We start from the raw sequence: 18258 nt of genomic DNA, 5'->3' as shown, positions 1-18258 counted from the left end.
TCGCTATTTCGGTTTTCAAGATATTCAGCTCAAAAAAAAATGCGCCTTTACAGCTAAACTGATGCTGACGTGGACTCCTCAGTACATGCCTAAATGTAAATGTTTATCAAATTTTACATACATTATATAAACTCAACCAAAATATCGTCTCTAAACCTCCTGAGCGCAAAATGAATTGCATTTAAAATATGCTATTCGAGGCCATAATGGCCTATTTATTTTTCCTTTTGAGCTTTGTGTTGCGTCTAAGGAACAGTGGTCAATCTACCGGTAATTTGTTTGTTCATAAAAAGTAGCTCAGCTGTTTAAAGGACAGACACGTTGTCAGCCTTCGTAGTGTGATGGGACAAAAACTAATTTTTGTCCTCAAATTAAGTTGCCACTTTATACGATGTATGTCTTTGTGATTATAATGTAAACATAAGTATATGGTTTGCTCTAAATCCCTTTAGAACATGCCATCATATTATGTTCGTTGCGGTTACGACTTGAAAAGTTGTTTAAAATATGAAATTCAATTCGATAAAAACTTTGTATGTTATGTTATAGTCCTCCCAACGTGTCTATTTTAACATCCATTCTTTCCATTGTTCTAAATGGTTTTAGAATTAACTATTAGACACCTGTCTATAGAAGATTACGATCTTCACTGTCCCATTTAAAACCCAGACAAAAACATAACAACGTTACATGTGACTAAAGGGGGCGTAGGCCTAGTATCTGCTAGTTTGTAAAGATGATGATCAGGACTTGTTAATACTACCTAGGCCTAGAGCGTTGTCCCAAGAAGCAGAGAACTGCTCCCTTGACCCCATGGTCATGCAATAGGACTGTCACATTAAATTCCGGAAATCCGTTTACATTGCGGTACCGTAAAGGCCGTGAAACTTGATATCAACCTTGACTTGGTCAAACAAAGGTACTTACAATGCTAGTTCTGTTAACTTTGAGTAACTAAATCTAACATAGCCGAGTTCATATGACAGTCAATGACTAAGGCCTAGTTTCGCGAAAATTAATAAGAGGCATGGGTCAACTGCTATTGATGTAGCGAATGATAAGCCGCCGGTCACTCTCACGCAAGGTTAATTTGGCATTAAGCGGTAATTGTATTGATCAGTCAGCTTCCTGCAACAGCTTCATTTTTTTTTGCGTGGAGAGGACAGTGAAGTGTTAAAACGGTAACAACTGGGCTAATAGTAGAACAACTACCGTATCCTAGGCTAACTAGGCCTAGTAAGCCCAACATTATGCAAAAGTTAGCGTTATCTTACAGCTTAGACCATGGGAATGGCATTAGGCCTCCCTTTTCAGTATTTACTAGTAAGCATATTCCATAACTTCATTGCAGTACATACTACCTAGCTGATAGGCTCATCCTACTGCATACGCCGCGGATCATAGTATAGATAGTAGTACCAGGGAGTTGTTATGGACCATAGTCTGTACCAACATAGGCAAGGCCGACATGGTAAATGCATAATGCACCCTATTATTATGTTTGATGATGTTTGATGGTAAAGCCTTATTTGTGTTAATAATAAAAGTTTTGTAAATAATGAAGCTTTTTCAGTGGGAGCCTTTAGAGCATAAGAGATGTCGATGCTAATCGGCATAAAACTAACTTGTAAGGCTACTATATGCTGCTTTCTTGAGAACCAGTACGAATTACTTGTTTTGCAGTAAGCCTACCATATTTGGACCTACCGTTAAACCATATTTAATGTTAAATGTTATCTAATTACCAAAACTGTAGCATTCTATAGGCCTGGGAATAATTTATTCAGTATGGCATAGCAAATGCTTTACAAATTGGCGAATTGCAATACAAAATTGACATAGACATATAGATCTCACAGTTTCTTTACACATGAACCATTTAGCATTTTATTAGAGACAAAATTCAGTGCATTCAATTTTATTCCCTTTGGGTCTAGTAATTTCAGAAGGCAATATGGCCTGCCTTGGGCACAGTGCTACACAAATGAAAGAACATTGCTCCTGAGCTTAATCATTTTACTGTTTGAGTTATTTGATTGCTTTCAAATACAGTTAACCATTTTCACAACTATGAAATTCCACCCAAAAACAAATTTATTTTGGTCTTTTCTTTGAAGGTTTTAAAGACAATATCTGGGCAATGCCAAAAGTTTGTTACTAAAAGAGGATCAACAAATTGTGAAAATGGCATCAAAAGGTCAAAAGCTTAGCTTTAGAGCACCTCAGTTTTGCCTCATTATTATCCTTGAGGTCATGAACCATGTGATGTGTGACTATACCCTTGACGACACTGCTGGTCTGGGAAGGAGGTTTGATGGTATTGGAGCCATAAGTGGAGGTGGGGTGAGTATTAAAGTGCATTCTGTACTTGATCTAATATGCAATATATGTGAAGCAATGAGCCCATGGGACGACACCATACCTTGGTACTATCGAAAGAGTATGTGCCACATGACCTTCTTCATAGAGATGATGCTTAAATTTGGCCGTGTTAACCTCTGCTGCAAATCTAAAGAAAGCTTTTACAATTCTTTTCCTGTCTCCATCATTTGTGCATGCTACTGTACATGGGCTATTATTTTATTTCTTTTTTCATAAGTTCTTTTTCAAGGTTCATATATGTTACTGCACTTAAATTTCTATAAGCAATATCAAAAAATGATTGATCCCAGATGGTGGGAAAAAGGGATATTTTACTAATTATTTATAAAAGTGCAATTTTCTCTGTTTCTCTCCTCAGGCCACATCCAGGCTGCTAGTAGATTATGACCCTAAGTATCAACAACAGATACTAGATCTTTTATTCCTGGTAGGTTTTGTGTGGTAGGATGCTTTGACCTAAGATTACTTTACAGTTTTAAGTAACTTCAGTCATATCATTGTGCTATAAATCTTAATAGATTTACCGATGCCCCATTTATTGTACTGCCATATCATGCTTCACAGAACCTGTAATGACAGCATCAACAGTATGTAACCTTTATCTATTTATGGAAAGATGAAGTCGTTCTGACAAAAGGCATCCATTTTTAAGTTTTAGTCCAAACCAAGCCTCAGGAGGTACCATTTGACATCTAAAATGTATATCTATTTTTGTTTCTGGTACAACAACCCGAGACCACCTTATAATGCACTCCCTCCCTTATGAAACCATGGACCCACCTTTAGCCCTCCTATAAAGGTCCATCCCCCATACCTCCTACATCAGTCAAGGAAAACTTATGACGGTCAAGCCTGCCTATAGAAAAAAAATAAACCTCAAATTCACTTGAGCATTAATAATTTGTTACTTTATCATAAACTATAATATTAGTTCTGCAATATTGTGTCAGCTTAACTTTACTGGCATAGTGTTCTTTTTACTAGTATATCGTAAATACCTACACAGTTAACTCACAAATTTGATCAAAACTGTACATGGTTCATTAGCTCATACCAGCATGCTGGTGTGAGCTGTTGTTACAGTGCGGCATCTATCATTCTATCACTCTATCCGTCAACTATTGGTAAAACCGCTCCCACTCGCACAGTGTTTAATGGAATTTCATGAAACTTGGACACAAAGACCATTGGGTATAGGGCCATCAGAGATGGTCCGAAATTTGGGGTCAAAGGTCACCTGTGGGCCGTAATGGGCCATTTTGTGAAAATACGCAAAATGCTTCTCCTCTTACAGATTCCATAGTACAATGTTGAGGGTTTGTCACGATAGTATTATGGAGTTTTACCTTCGGGGTGTTCATGAATTTGAGATCAAAGATCAACTAGGGGTCTTTTGTGGCCCGGGCCGCGGCCCTATATTTTCAAATTGCTTCCATTCGTACAGTGTATGGCCAGTTATAATGAAACTTGGTCACAACGTTCCTCGGGATGAGGGTTATGAGGGGTGTTCGCAAAATTGAGGTCAAATGTCATTTAGGGGGTCATTCTTTGTAATATTTTCAAATATCTTAATCTCCTCAAGATTTTGATGGATCACATTCAAAGTTGAACTGATGATTGTTGGATTGTGTATGAATAAGGTGATACCTAATAATTTTTGGTCAAAAGTTAATTAATTACAATTAATCCCCATTGTTTAAAAAAATCTGAGCCTTCACCTTTTTGCCAAAGCTCCTTTAATTTGTCTCCCAGTCTCTGCAGTGTTTGTTTACATTTGTGGTTAAGCTCTGCAGAGGCTGGTAGTGGCAGGATTTGGGAGTTGTTATTAACTGTTGAACTGTAAGCATGAGAGTCCCATAGCCAATCAGCACTTGCCGATTCTTAGAAGTCTTTGAGCCTGAGGTATGTAGGCAGCCAGCCAAAATTTTGGGAAGGCGTGCTTGTGAAGTTACTGTATGTCTGCTCAGGTAGAGGGGAGAAAGTTTAATAGGGTAGGTCAGTGGTATTGTTTGAGAGAGTGGGTAAAATAGGATTTAAAGGGGGAAAAATAGGACTTATAGCCAGTGGTGTGGCCAGGATTCTGCTAACTGAGGGGGGGGGGGGGTTATCGCCGTTTTGAGCTAGGGGTATAAATTTGTCTTTGAACCTAAAGTGTTTGGCATCATGGGCCCAAATTTGGTGGAATCTGAAAAATGGCCTGAAATTTGGTGGACCATAAAGTTTTGTGGGCCCTACATTTTTGAGCTCGAAAAGGTATGAGCTCTGCACCATTGGTGCTCTAGTTTGATATTTAGTATACATTTCTTGTTTTTTTCCCCTTCTTCTTGCACCATAGCCAAATTTTGGGGCTTCCCTGCACATATTTAAGGTAGAGATTGGCGGTGATGCACAGAGCACAGATGGCACTGAATCATCGCACATGCATAGTCCCGATGAAGAGAATTATCAGAGAGGATATGAATGGTATCTCATGAAGGAAGCTAAAAAGGTTAGTATTAAAGTTGTTTTCAATACAATTGTTCAATACATAGTTGGTTGCAGCTTGTGTAAGAGAAACCTAGTGTTACTTGTTGGAAGAGACAAGAGAATGCCACTTTAACAGGCATTTACGATAAATTTGAAGAAATAACTACCTAGGTTTGGATGATAACGTTGTTTAGATTGACTTTCCATCTAATAAAAAGCTTGATCTGTATGGACCCTGGCTACTATTCGAGCATGTGTCAGAGTACACATGACATGCAAAAATGAAATAAATGTTCAACATAAACTAATCAATTTTGTTTATTCAGACAGTCTTTAAAACATGTCATAAAACATGTCATTAAAAATGTCATTAAAAATGTCATAAAAAATGTCATAAAAATTATGGCTGATACGTTTTGTACCTTACCTTGTATCATTTTTTTCTGTACTACACACAGAGAAATCCTGACATCAAGCTCTATGGACTTCCTTGGGGCTGGCCCGGGTGGATCGGTAAAGGAACGAACAATCCTTTCGTTGATCCCGATGTGACTGTGAACTACACCATGAAATGGATTGCTGGCGCCAAGAAATATCACAATCTAACCATGGATTATATTGGCGTGAGCAAATGATTCTTGCTTTCTTGCATAGGGATTTGGTCCTCTCACAGTCCTTGAATGTAGGAAGTAGGGAAATTTACTTTCAACTACTGATCTCTCGTACAAATGGGAGTCTTTCTCTTATTTGCTCAGCTTCGTATTCTCGTAGGAAATTTTTCACCATCGAAAGTCCGTTACTGCTTCACATGTAGTGTCAAGCTGCAAAGTGGTTTCATTTATTCATGATTATCTCATATGCCCATGTACAAGATCGTTTTGTGCCCCAGATTATTTCATTTGCAGAAGATTTTTCCATCTGTCCATTATTTCATATTCCCATGATGATTTTATATGACAGAGACATGTCCATGACTTTTTTATGTGCCCATGATATATTCATGCGACCATGATGATTCCATGCGACCAGGACATGTCCATGACTATTTCATATGCCCATGATGTATTCATACGACCAAGACATGTCCGTGACTATTTCATATGTCCAAGTTTGAGAAACTGTAATGAAAAGATAATGGTATTCAGAATGTGTTTTTACATATTTTATTCTATGAATCTGTAACTTTATATTTTTCTTCTGGTGAGAGATCGTTTCCTCTGTTTATAGGTAACATTCTATCCTGTCTTGTCTTACATCATGCATGGTTATGCATAACTTTGTCCCTCCGTTATGTTGAGATCCTGTAACATTCTGTGTGATGTGACATAGATACAAACACAACAATCTTTAGTGTCTCCTCATGACAATAGTGTTCTCCCAACCAGCAAGCAAGCATAGTCGAACGCTTCTCATTGTCGGTTACACGCATCCCTGGTCCTGCTTGTAAGCTGGGTAGATCAATCCTGTAGCCAGTTGTCCAAAAAATTACATTGAAACACTACTGAAACTTGTGCAGAATGTTCGCCTTGTCAGCTAACATGCTCCTATAGGTTGGGTTATCAAATATAGATGATCGCAACTTTGTGCAGTGCCTTAAATTTTGCATCATATTTTCCTTGTTTAGATATGGAATGAGAAATCGTACTCCATTGAGTACATAAAGAAGTTACGTGCCGCCTTAGATTCTCAAGGTTTCGGCAACGTGGAGATTGTTGCCGCTGACGGAAAGTTTCAGATCGTTGCAGACGTTTTGCGAGATAAGGAATTGGCAGCTGCTATTTCAATCTTGGGGTAGGTCTTCATATGTTGTGTCACACAACCATCTTCAATGTGGCTGTCTATTGTGACTGTAATAGTGTATTTACTATAGTCCTCACTTACCTGTCTTCACGCCACTTTAACACTCTTATTCGTCTTTGTTCAGACTTAACCGTGATCTTTTCCAATTCTGGAATACTGCCCTTATAATTCACCATTGAAAGGTGTTTGGAGGGCTCAAAATACTTTGATATACATCAATATTTTGTAGCTTACATTTGCGCTGGTTGAGTTTACTGTAAGTTTTAAATAGAGCCCATCTGTACAAGAATAAGTAGCTTGCGCCACATTGCCTAAAATCAGATTGGTGGTGCTATGCATACATGTTATACAATATTTCAATGTAGTGGATGTACCTCTCCTGCACCTCTGAAGGTGTATTAGGGAGGGGATACTAAATACAAAACTATACCTAAGTAGTAATGACAAAGTATTAATATTCATGAAAACTGGGAAAAGTAGTTACGGCTGCTTAATTATTAGTGCACAATGAAGAATAGGAACAGAGTATGCATATTCACGATTAACATGAATATTCATTTACATGGACTACAATGCAGGACAGTTAACTTTATTGAAATATTTTCTCAATTGTTACAATTTTGTCGTGTTGTAGCTTTCATTATCCTGGCACAGTGACCACCCCGGACTGTCAGAAAACGAAGAAGACCCTTTGGTCAAGTGAGGACTACAGCACATATAATGACAATGTTGGAGCAGGATGTTGGGCGAGGGTGAGTGAGTCATACTTAGAAGTCGGTTTTGATACTTTTTGGGGGTTTGTTGCTGACATTTGTTAAACCTTTCAGCAAAATTCCAGTGTTTCATTCCAACTTTTAAAAAGTACTGTGACTGTCTTGTCACCCAAACTGTTTATCGAGGATCAAAATTTCTACATGGAATGATGTTAATCCCATGGAAAGTCGTTACATTTATTAATATGAGTTTGTACTGTGACCCTGTTGAAGTAGTACCTTAGAGTTATTTGTAAGACAATCGCGACAATTAGGTTAGTACAATTAAAGTTTACCATCCCGGAGTCAACTTCTACAACAGCTTCAAATTGTTGTTTGTATGTTTGTTTTTTCATATTTTTTTTTAAGATCTTGAATCAAAACTATGTGAATGGAAATATGACCAGCACGATATCCTGGAACCTGATTGCCAGTTACTATGGCGACCTGCCATTCTTCCGGGATGGATTGATGACTGCCATTGAACCATGGTCAGGCCACTATGTCGTGGAGAGCCCAGTCTGGATTACAGGTATTAAAAGGGACTGTAATCATGAGCTTCCTTACATTTAAAAGAAAGGTGTATGTTATGGGAATGGATTGGCATGAGTAGTGTCAACTCCACTATATATAAATCTATATATAAATCTATATATATATATATATATATATATATATATATATATATATGTATATATATATATGTATATATATATATATATATATATATATATATACATATATATATATATATAAATATATATATATATATATATATAAATATATATATATATATATATCTTTATATATTTCTTTGATGTTCCACCCACACCCCCCCCCCAAAAAAAGAGATTAATAGCCGTTTCCTTAAAACTTAAGATCAATTACATACAAGAGCAGGCTTTCCTTATATCCAATATCATTATACATGTAACTATGGCTAGGCATAGTTGTACATGAAATGCATCAATAAATCTTATTTAATGTATATAATATACTATTGTACTGCAATTTCTTTACCTTCCCATCCCTCCCCCTTTCCTCCCCTTCCCTCCCCCCTCTCCACACATGTCTCATTTTCCTTGCTTCAAGCAATCCATTCCTCCATCCTGGCAAATCGATTCCTTAATTTGCAGCCCATACTACTCAATTTACGTTGCCTGGTTGGAAATACCTCCTGCACGGTGCTGGAGTCGGTCACCTCGACAAAGGAGGCAGCTTTGTCTCTTTGACGGACGGAACGGATCTGACAATAATTATAGAAACAATGGTGAGAGTTTAAAGGCTTTCTGGTGATGAGCTTTCTTCATTTCTATATATTCATTTTCAAGTAGTATCAAGTGAAATAAAGTATTGACTAAGTAGTTGATGCAACATTTGTAAAATAATTATAAAAATTGCTTCAACTAACAAGGGAATATCTTTCTTTTGCATTGAAAATACTGGTTCATTTTTGGGTCTTTGAGTTTTTCATAACGTTTTGATTGAAACTAACTGTTTTTCTCAAAATTGTTCAGGTACAGAAACTTTATCTCAATTTTAACAGTATTGTTATGAATCTGGAGAAATGTACAGGGTTAACAAATTTATAGGTCTTGTTACTAAATGGACGATTTGTATGGATTCAAATATCACATGTGGTACTTATATGTGTCAGTTTAATGGGGGGGGGGGGACACAGGTCACATTTAATGGGGTATTCTGGTAACAGACAGTGTGACACGTATATATATTGATGGGGAAATAATTCCACAGTGTTACTTAGGAACCCCATCTCAATTACTTGTCCCTCATTCAAAGTATGATTGATCAAGTGGAACTTATTTTGATAGGCTAGACCCTTGAATTCTTCCCTGGAATAGATTAACGTAGATTGTCTGTGATTTCATAACAGCAAATAAATTTTGAAAAGCTTTATGATACTTTTATGATCATTTAATTATACTTCATTTTATGATACTTTTATTATTTTTTTTTATGATTACTTTCTATGATAATATCCTTGTTTAGTTTTCCTTGAAACTTGTGGAATCTTTCGGGGTCATATGTATTTAGAATTTCATCAAAGTACAACACTGTTGTAGAAATATTATTTTTTACTCTGTGAACATATGAGTTAAATACTTTTATATATTTTCAGCCTAAAGTACCTTGATGACATTACTCAATCTGCTGTTGCCAGGTGCATTTACAAAATACCACCAATTTTGTAAAATTTCATATCTTCACCATGCAAAATGCTATATGGATGTAGTTTTGACATAGAAGCAGAACAATTTCTGGCATTTTTTTATAAATCAATCATCGTCAACTACTGGAATATGGCTTTAGGTCATAATTTATGGTTTTCACAGGTTGCTGTCCAAAAGTGTAAACTTTTTGAGAGCAAGTTTATGTTTCTACACATGGCACTCTTCCAATTGATAAAATGAAGCATTTAACCTGTTCTAGAAAACTTGAGGGTCACTTAAACTTTGTTTAACCTAATTACAAAATGTAGAAAATGAAAATACTCATTTTCATTGTTTGTAATTTACAAGTCAGGTTGTACTCACAAAAAAGTTATCCTCAAAAGATCGAAATATTTCCAAATTATTCCCCACCACAACATTACATAATTCATGTTATTGCTGTCAGCAGTAATACTTAAAAATCTATATTCATATAAAAATATAAAAATAATAAAAATTGAAGAAATGTGTCCACTTCAGTATTAAAAGTTAGATTATGGATGTCTAAGAGAGGTATGCATCCAGGGGGGTAGGAAGTTTCCAAAAAATGGGGGAGGGGGGCACAACATCAGATGGGCACTTTCTCATTCCACTCGGTATGCTATAAACTGATACACAATGGCCATATCACTTAAATATATATGATGTGTTGGTATGCTATTAATGCCATTATGATGCACTTCAACATTGATTTTTTATTTATTGAGATTGTTTACTGTTAAATGTGCTACAAAAAGATATGGGATAACATTTTAAAAACAGCATGTACAGACTAAAAATCAATAATTAAAATAAAATATCAAAATTGACAAAGGCTTAAGATATCCATTTTATATGCCAGTAGGGCACATTTTTGGAAAAAAGTGGGGGGGGGGGGGGCATGTGCCCCCGGGCTCCTACTTCCCCGATGTTTGCATCAGTATGTTAGATTTGCTTTGGCCTTTCGTGATTGGCAGTTTATCCATATTTTCTTCCTCGCAGAGTCACAAGCATTCTAAATGCATCCGCCCGCCTCTTGTACCATACAATATCTCAACCCAAACAGCAAATTTCAAACTGGAAGGTTCTTTTGTAAGTTCTTAATATTTTTAATTTTTTATATTCTTCCGTTAGTTTGTGAATTGGGGATTTGGTTTTAAGCTATTTTATTGATGATCATTTCTTGAGCAATAAGATTGATTAGGAACGTTTTGAAACTTTTGAAAAATGAAAGCAAAAACCCACCTAAAACATAAAAACACTCGAGATTAATGATAAATGATTTTAGCGAAAGCAAAACTTCCTGATTGGTCCTACTTAACCATGTAGGAACAAAAGAGGAGAAGGCAAGGGTGTGCGATATATATAGAGCAAGAAAAGTTCTCACGCAACCATTGCTACATTTAATAAAGGGAAAAGGATCCTTCAATTCCATAGGATCCCCTTGATTTATTCTATGTGGTGGGGGCGTGTGGGGGGGGGGTCTTGGAAGAAAATCCATTAGTAAATTCAGCTAATAAGTAATTTTGGCTTCTTGATTGGTATTTTAGCTAAGATGTGACTGTGCCTAGAGAGGTTTTGATTAATCAAACCGAAATTTTGAAGGCAAACAATACCTAGGTTGTATTCATAAAAATTATAAATACTTATTAATATAGCACATTACACCGACAGTCTCAAATGTGCTTTACAAGAAAGAAAGTTACCGTACAGCTATCAAAGATCTTTTCAACTTTTTCAGGCAAAAATCAGCAAGTTGTACGTTTGGTACTCAAAGCTCGGTTTCGGTGGAGATGAGTCAACTCTCTTCATCAAGAAAGAGTCCATCTCGGTGAGTTTTAAGATCAGCTTTTAAACTTCTACATTGTGTAGGGGATGCAGTTACTGCCCACCTGTGCTACATTCATAAATCTCCCATAGGAGCCCAGTATCTTTGAACAAAACTGGATTGTGGCAATTATTTAACTTATTATTTAAGTTTAAAAAAAAAAATGCTTTGAGTGTAGATCTGATGCATATTCATTAGGGGGTGTGAGTTAAAATGAAAAATTTCAAAATGTTATTCTTAACCATATCTTTCCATCTTGATTATGATTGTTTTGGTAGACTACTGCAACATTTCAGTGCCTTTGTGTTAGTTGTTGCCAAGAAATATTAATTAGGTGCGGGCGGGACAAAGTTTGTTCGAGTTGATAAATGGCACAATCAACATACCCCACCATCCACTTATGATTTCTATGTCTTCAATCCTTGAAGTGATCGTATGTAAAAAAGAAATATATATAAACAGACATTCTTGCAAATATGGAAAACAAATTGTCACTCACCCCTCTGGTATATATTGGTCATTCTGCAGGTCGTGAATGGGTCTTTCAGTCTGTCCCTCGGTGAGGATGAAGTCTACACCCTGACTACAAAGTCCTCGGGTATGAAGGGCTCATACCCCACGTCACCTCCCTCTGCACCATTCCCTGTAAAACTGGTTGACCAGTTTGAAGGTAAGGACTCTGCTAAGTTGAGATATCTGGATACCATGACCTACTGCATGGAGAATAAGCAGTTGTACCTCATTCTATATTCTTAGTGTTTCGTGTTCGGTATCACTGTATGCAAAAGCGATTCGACTGGAGTTGTCAGTCAGTCAAGCCCAGCACCTACGAAAAGCGCCATCCAATTATATCATACTACTTTCACTGTATTCCATGTGTGTGCATGTGTGTGTGCGTGCATGTGTGTGCATACATGTGAATGTGGGTGTATGTGCACTCCACTTTGGCGGTTAGTTTGAGATAAGTTCAAAAGTATGCACAATTCATGAAATGGTTTTCTACAATAATTCAGCATTATCAATATAGTTGAAGCGTTTTGAACATTCTATATTTGTTTTCTCTCTTGTGCTTATCTACAGTGAACGGATGACTTTGTATGTATGTATTTTAGATCCTCCTGCAAGCAGAAACTCGCGAAGAAGCCATCATTGCCTATCAAAGCTGCAAGCTGACCGAAGTCAGTCTCTTAGATTCATATTTAACGTCCATGATTATGAATTGTCCAAAACTCTGTAACTGGACAACATACATTAATCTTGGAGTGACTCAAAGTCGGGACCTTATGATTGAAAGGCACCGGCGTTAACCACTGAGCTAACACTCCTTGGCAAAGTCCAACTGAGGAGTATGATTGTTTGAACAAATGTTGAGCCATTCATGTTTAATATTTTGAAAACTCATCCGATTTGTCCGTAAATATGCTTGAAAGTCACATATGCTTGAAAGTCACAAGTGTCACTAATGTTCAAAGTTCAAGAAGCATTTACCTAAATTGAGGGATTTTATGGTCTAGTTTAACAATCTTTATTGTCAAGGAATGATTCAGTTGGGTGTGATGTGTGAGTAAAGTGCTTTTGTAGACTCTTAACAAATCTTAGGGGTCCAAAACTATAGAGGGGAGAAGGGGGGGGGGGAAGTTGCAATAATAATGACCATAAGTAGTGAATTCTTTGTCCTGTATTTGTAGGTTACGACATTTATGGTGAGGCATTTGGGTTTGCTGATCAAGCTGGTACCTTTGAGATTCGAAATTCCGATTTCCACGGGAAGGTCATGCAACAAGTCGCGACGGACGCTCCCGTCAGATGGTGCCTGGAAGCAGCACTGCCGATAACGTACTTCGGTAGCTATAACTGGTCAGTAGTAATATGTCTTTAGTAAATCATTTCAAAGCAGTTTATCGAGTTGAAATGGTAAAAGATATGGACGGTAACAATTCTACCCCAATTGATAGATGCAGAGCACACTAGCCTTGAGTGCATCTCCTATGCAAGTGTTTTAAAGGGAGACTGGCGCACAAAGAAAAGTCTGATGCCAGTAATCTGACCTAGTTTCAAATGAGGTGTAACAGAAGTGTTAGACACCACCATCGATCCCAGAAAATACACACACAGCTTGCTACTGTTGGTAATTAGACGCTAGTGTACAGTCAATACATACAGCTACGGTCAATACCCACAACACATAGCAGCGTTGGACATCTCAGGTCTAGATAAAAGATAACAAGGTATCACGTTTCATTACTGTCTGCATTTTGAAGCGACATGAAAGAAACTTCACTTGCAAGCAACAGAAAGTTAACTTTTTCAGAGCGCGGCACGTGGTTTGGGGCGAGTCTTCAATGCCTGTAAGGCTTCTGTATGATGCTGATAAGAAGGCAACAAATTTCTCTATTATTAATACAGTTTCTGTTGTCACATATATGCAGCAGCTACCAAACCTTTTTTTTTTAGCAAGGTATATTTTTCTTGACAGGATAGTTTATTGGTAGGGCACTTTATATCAACTGTTTGAAAATGCTACATTTTTCCTCCCTCCCCCCCACCCCCTTCAAATTTCCAGGACTGCAGTGTCCTTCAGCATCGACGCAAAGGTCGCTTCATCGACCGGTGGCGCTGTCATAGCATCCAGGGTAGCACAAGGCGGCTGCAGGACGCACAATTCAGGAGGCATTTTCTTCTTTGTGTTCACCAATGGAACTTTCTTAGTTACGTCTAATATAAGTAAGTATTTCTGAGGGTTTTCTCTAAAATCCCAGAAAGTAGGTTAGCCTAACGGCGAAGTAACAATACGGATATATAATCTATCTTATCAGAGAGAGAAAGCCTGTCACTGTGACAGTCAATCATCCAGGGAATTTATCAGTTATCGCATCGCAAAATGCTATACAAAGTGGCCAACTTGCGATACGACTGCACAGTTGCATAGCAGGTTGTACACAAGAAGAACCATAGTATATCAGGGAATAATTTATCAGTTATCGCATCCCATAGCTGAATTCTCAATTCATTTGTTCCGTTTACCATCACAGTTTGAATAGAGAGCAGCAGAAAACACAACTGTCAACAAACTGCCCATCTACTGCACCCCCCCCCCACCCCCAACAAAAATCCAACTATATAAAAATGTTATCATATATTTTCATATATATACCATCTGATTTTCCCACTTCCTTTAAATAGTGAAACTTGATGTTTTGGCTTCTGGTCAGGCCCAAGTATCTGCCAACAAATGGTTTAAGATGGAATTGTCTGTCTCAACCAAATCGGTAAGTACTTTCAAGTCTCTGCTATCTCAGATTCAAAGCAGTATTGAATCTGCATTAAATGCATTTAAAATTCAAGCACAGGTGGAAGCACTGTGATGTCATATATAGACACGCTTAACAAGCTTTGGATCTTGTCATTGAATCACATTTTCAAAATGGGTTTTTACATTTAGTATACGGCCAATTGCTCATTAAAACTAAGATAACAGGTCATGTCAACAAAGGTCACTTTATTGGCCAATGATGGTTTCATACCTGCCTACCATCATTCACAACAGTAAGTAAAATTACAATTTTCCATCCCCCCTCCCCGCCCCCCCTCCAAAAGAGGGGAAATTGAGTAAAACATGGCTCATCCAAGATAGTGATATATAAAGCAACATAGAAACATTTTTTGGGGTGGTATATGTCACATCTGTTATAATGTAAGCCATGTTAGTATTTGCTATGCAAGCATTAGTGCTGCAGAACACAATGACCTAAGCGTTTGTGCAACAGAGGGGGGGGGGGGTACTTGCTCTTACATGGAATCATGTGGTATTCACAAGAAAAAAAGCCGCCTACTTTAAAGAGAAGTATAAGAAACGCCACTTGTCAAGGTTATTAATTACAAAGTTCGAAGCCATTTATTTTCTTCGCTAATTGTTTTAATGCCTAACATTCACAATGTAACTGAATCGTCCTAATTTTTATCTTGGTCATCCAGGTGACATCAGGTAAACTAGATGGCAAGGAGTTGTTCAATCTCACACAAGTTCCAGCTTCTGTTCCCTCCAGTGGCTTCATTGCCGTCGGAGCTTCTGACTTCAGTAGAAACAGCCCAATGATGTTTGATAACTTCAATCTTACTTCTGCATCTACTTAGAGATTCTCCCGAGAAAGGAGTTACACACAGGGATAATATTTAAGGGTCTAAGTAATTAACAATATTTGTTTGCACTACATGTGTTATTTTTTGATACATCAATTTTCCACTGCCTTAAACATTACAAGTAAAATATGCTGTTTTGATTTTTCTAACATTCAGCATTTTATAAACAGTCTGATACAAAACGTTTAAAAAAAATGTAATGAAGGTTATTTTTTTATTCATGCTGTATCTCGCATTTACTTATACAGATATTTGAAATGGAATTTTCCAGTAAATATATATGAATGCATCTAGAATGTAAAAACGTGCGTGGGAAGTCATGAACAACTTCAAAGCTCAACAACAGAGTTTTTCTTTGGCAAGAACAGAATACAAACCTGAGAATGACATGTCCTGTACGTTGCTCTCCCAACTGTGACCTATTCAGCCATTGAGTCATAACTAGAAATACACCATTTGTATATGAGATTCCTCCTTTCTTTGCCAAGTTTCCAGGCAATAAAGGACAGGTGATATTTCCTTCACAGCCCCTTTGTAGTCATATTTGCAATATGTTTTTCAGTGAAGAAAGGTTATGTGTAAGTAGGACTTAGGTTATGAAAGATCTTTCATGAAAATGAATACCAAAAATGATGACTCCTCAAGTAACCAAATGATGGGTTTGATAATTCCCAGTATCAAACCAAGTTGTTGGCTAATCAACTCCAGGCGTTACTTCGTTGTGTGTGATCACATAGTGAATACTGCCACCCATGAATCTTGTTTGCTTGAAAATCATCAGGAATTGTGCATGCCTCCTAGCATGAAACTCATTGTTTAATATCCCATTTAGAAAGAAATGGATTTGATAAGAGAGGTAATAACTTGAAAAAGTAGTGAGGTATTACAGATGTCCAATTGTATTGAATTTTGAGATGTACTTAAAACATTCCAGCCTTTGATTTCGATCATGAAAATTTATTCTGTGTTTCAGTGAAGAATCTAGAAAGAGTACTACATGACAATCCCCCTTTAAGGAGCTAAGCCTTGTTGGAGCTAAGGGTCCTTACAAGTACCATAATTCTTTAGGGAATATTTTGAAATTTGAATTATCACATTATAATGTGATAGTACACTTTCCAAGTTGTAAGCATTCTTTTATAATAGATATTGAGCAATATAGAATTAATAAATATGAAACAACTATCAGATTGCTGTGGTATTTCTTTCAGACTTTGCTGAAGTCTTTTAATGCAGCGCACGAAAGGAACATGAAAAAATTGGTATCTTCCTCGAGGGAAACTCATTTTTTAATATGGTAGCTTCTTTAAAGGTCAGTGGATAATGGAAGGAACTTCCGTCTTTTTTTAAAGTTTATGCACACATTTAATTTTTCAATCTCTATTGTCTTGAACATTACTACTAATGACCCTACAACATATTCAAATTAATTCAAGACCAAAGCTTCCTAAGAAAAGACGAAAAAAAGAGAAAAAAAAACTTATCAAATACTAATATGAAATAATGAGTAACTATTTAGCACCACACACTCCTCCTCCCAGGAAAGAAAATGGAAAAGGATATCTTAGCTAACCCAAACTGTGGCTATGGTGTCTGAAGGAAACAAACTTCATGATTTGTAATAATGTTTAGATTTGGTAGACTTCTGGTCCATGTATCTATATTTATATACTATCGTACTATTTTTTATCCATTAACAAAAGCAAATATGTCTTGCAATGTTAATGTAGTGTCTATATCTATAATTTGGTCTGCCATGATACAGCTAAAAAAATCAGTCGGAAGTAATAAAAATAGAGGAAACATTCCATGTCAATTAACTATTAGTAGTTATAAGTCACAGACATAGGCCCTCTTCACAATATCAAAGGAAATCAGCACTAGTAAAAATATCCATAGTAGGGGATGTTTGCTGGAATGGGGGGAGGAGGGTGTCAGTACAGCCACCATGGGGTGGAGGTGGGTGTGGGAGGAGACATGAGGACATGTTTTGACCAAACTTATTTCTTACTATCATATTAGGCAAAGAACAATCTACTAAAGGTGCAGTTTCTGGGTTTGGATGTGAGATGAGATGAGGGGCACATTGTTTAATCTGTTTCGAGTTTGACTACTGTTATTAGTAATAAGACATTGAAAGTATTGAAGAACCAAGTATTGGGTAACTTGTAAAGGACTATCCATGGTGTCTGTGGTTATCAGATTGGAGGGAACTTGCTAAAACTATGATAGTTCCACATGGCTTATTTACAAACTGTTGTTGTGAGTCTTGCTGCGAGATCTTGTTTTGTTCCTGCCATGGGTACAGGTCCGTGATCACATCATCCTCAGTCCTCTATTAGCGTAGCTTAAAGAGCAGCTTCAGGTCATCTATGGTCAGTTTATTTCCTCTCCTCTCCTTAGAACTGTGACAAAGAAAAGACATACAAAGGAGATATTTGCAAAGTCAAATGGGAAAGGGAAGGGCAGACAATTACCCAAAATTAACACTGCATCTTCTAAAATTGTGAGACAACTGCTGGTCGAAACGATAAAGTTTTGATGAATAATATCTGAAAGATTTGGAAAGCGGCTCAACAGGACACATATATATCGTCACCTCCCTGGAATTATTGATGGAATACACTAGAAAAGGCGACAGGCATACTTTATATGAGAACATAAAAAGTTTAAACATGAA

At 37.0% G+C, this 18258-nt stretch overlaps 2 protein-coding genes across 3 annotated transcripts in view; one reads left to right on the top strand and one right to left on the bottom strand.

The window, feature by feature from the left end:
* The first annotated feature begins 735 nt into the window (after nucleotides 1–735).
* Nucleotides 736–16766, top strand: LOC139967350 (galactocerebrosidase-like). Of its 2 annotated transcripts, none has more exons than XM_071971044.1 (16): nucleotides 736–919; nucleotides 2118–2343; nucleotides 2741–2809; nucleotides 4718–4870; nucleotides 5307–5471; nucleotides 6473–6639; nucleotides 7283–7400; nucleotides 7770–7932; nucleotides 8537–8670; nucleotides 10613–10702; nucleotides 11352–11441; nucleotides 11967–12108; nucleotides 13127–13295; nucleotides 14002–14162; nucleotides 14622–14707; nucleotides 15414–16766. In XM_071971044.1, exons 2-16 carry the CDS (start codon nucleotides 2185–2187, stop codon nucleotides 15570–15572), a joined length of 2025 nt encoding a protein of 674 aa, XP_071827145.1. In that variant the 5' UTR covers nucleotides 736–919; nucleotides 2118–2184; the 3' UTR covers nucleotides 15573–16766. The 2 variants fall into 2 exon arrangements, with proteins under 2 accessions (XP_071827145.1, XP_071827146.1); XM_071971045.1 differs by lacking the exon at nucleotides 736–919 and adding an exon at nucleotides 1052–1181.
* LOC139967349 (transcription termination factor 2-like) overlaps nucleotides 15779–18258 on the bottom strand; it is a 66822-nt gene continuing 64342 nt past the window's right edge. Inside the window, exon 20 of the mRNA XM_071971042.1 lies at nucleotides 15779–17983. Coding sequence (XP_071827143.1) covers nucleotides 17917–17983 — 67 coding nt within the window. The 3' untranslated portion in view covers nucleotides 15779–17916. The remainder of the gene's footprint in view (nucleotides 17984–18258) is intronic.

Source organism: Apostichopus japonicus, chromosome 5, assembly GCF_037975245.1.
Source record: "Apostichopus japonicus isolate 1M-3 chromosome 5, ASM3797524v1, whole genome shotgun sequence".
NCBI classification, from domain to species: domain Eukaryota; kingdom Metazoa; phylum Echinodermata; class Holothuroidea; order Aspidochirotida; family Stichopodidae; genus Apostichopus; species Apostichopus japonicus.
Note: the sequence above shows the minus strand (reverse complement) of the source record. Positions and strands in the feature narration are given on the sequence as shown.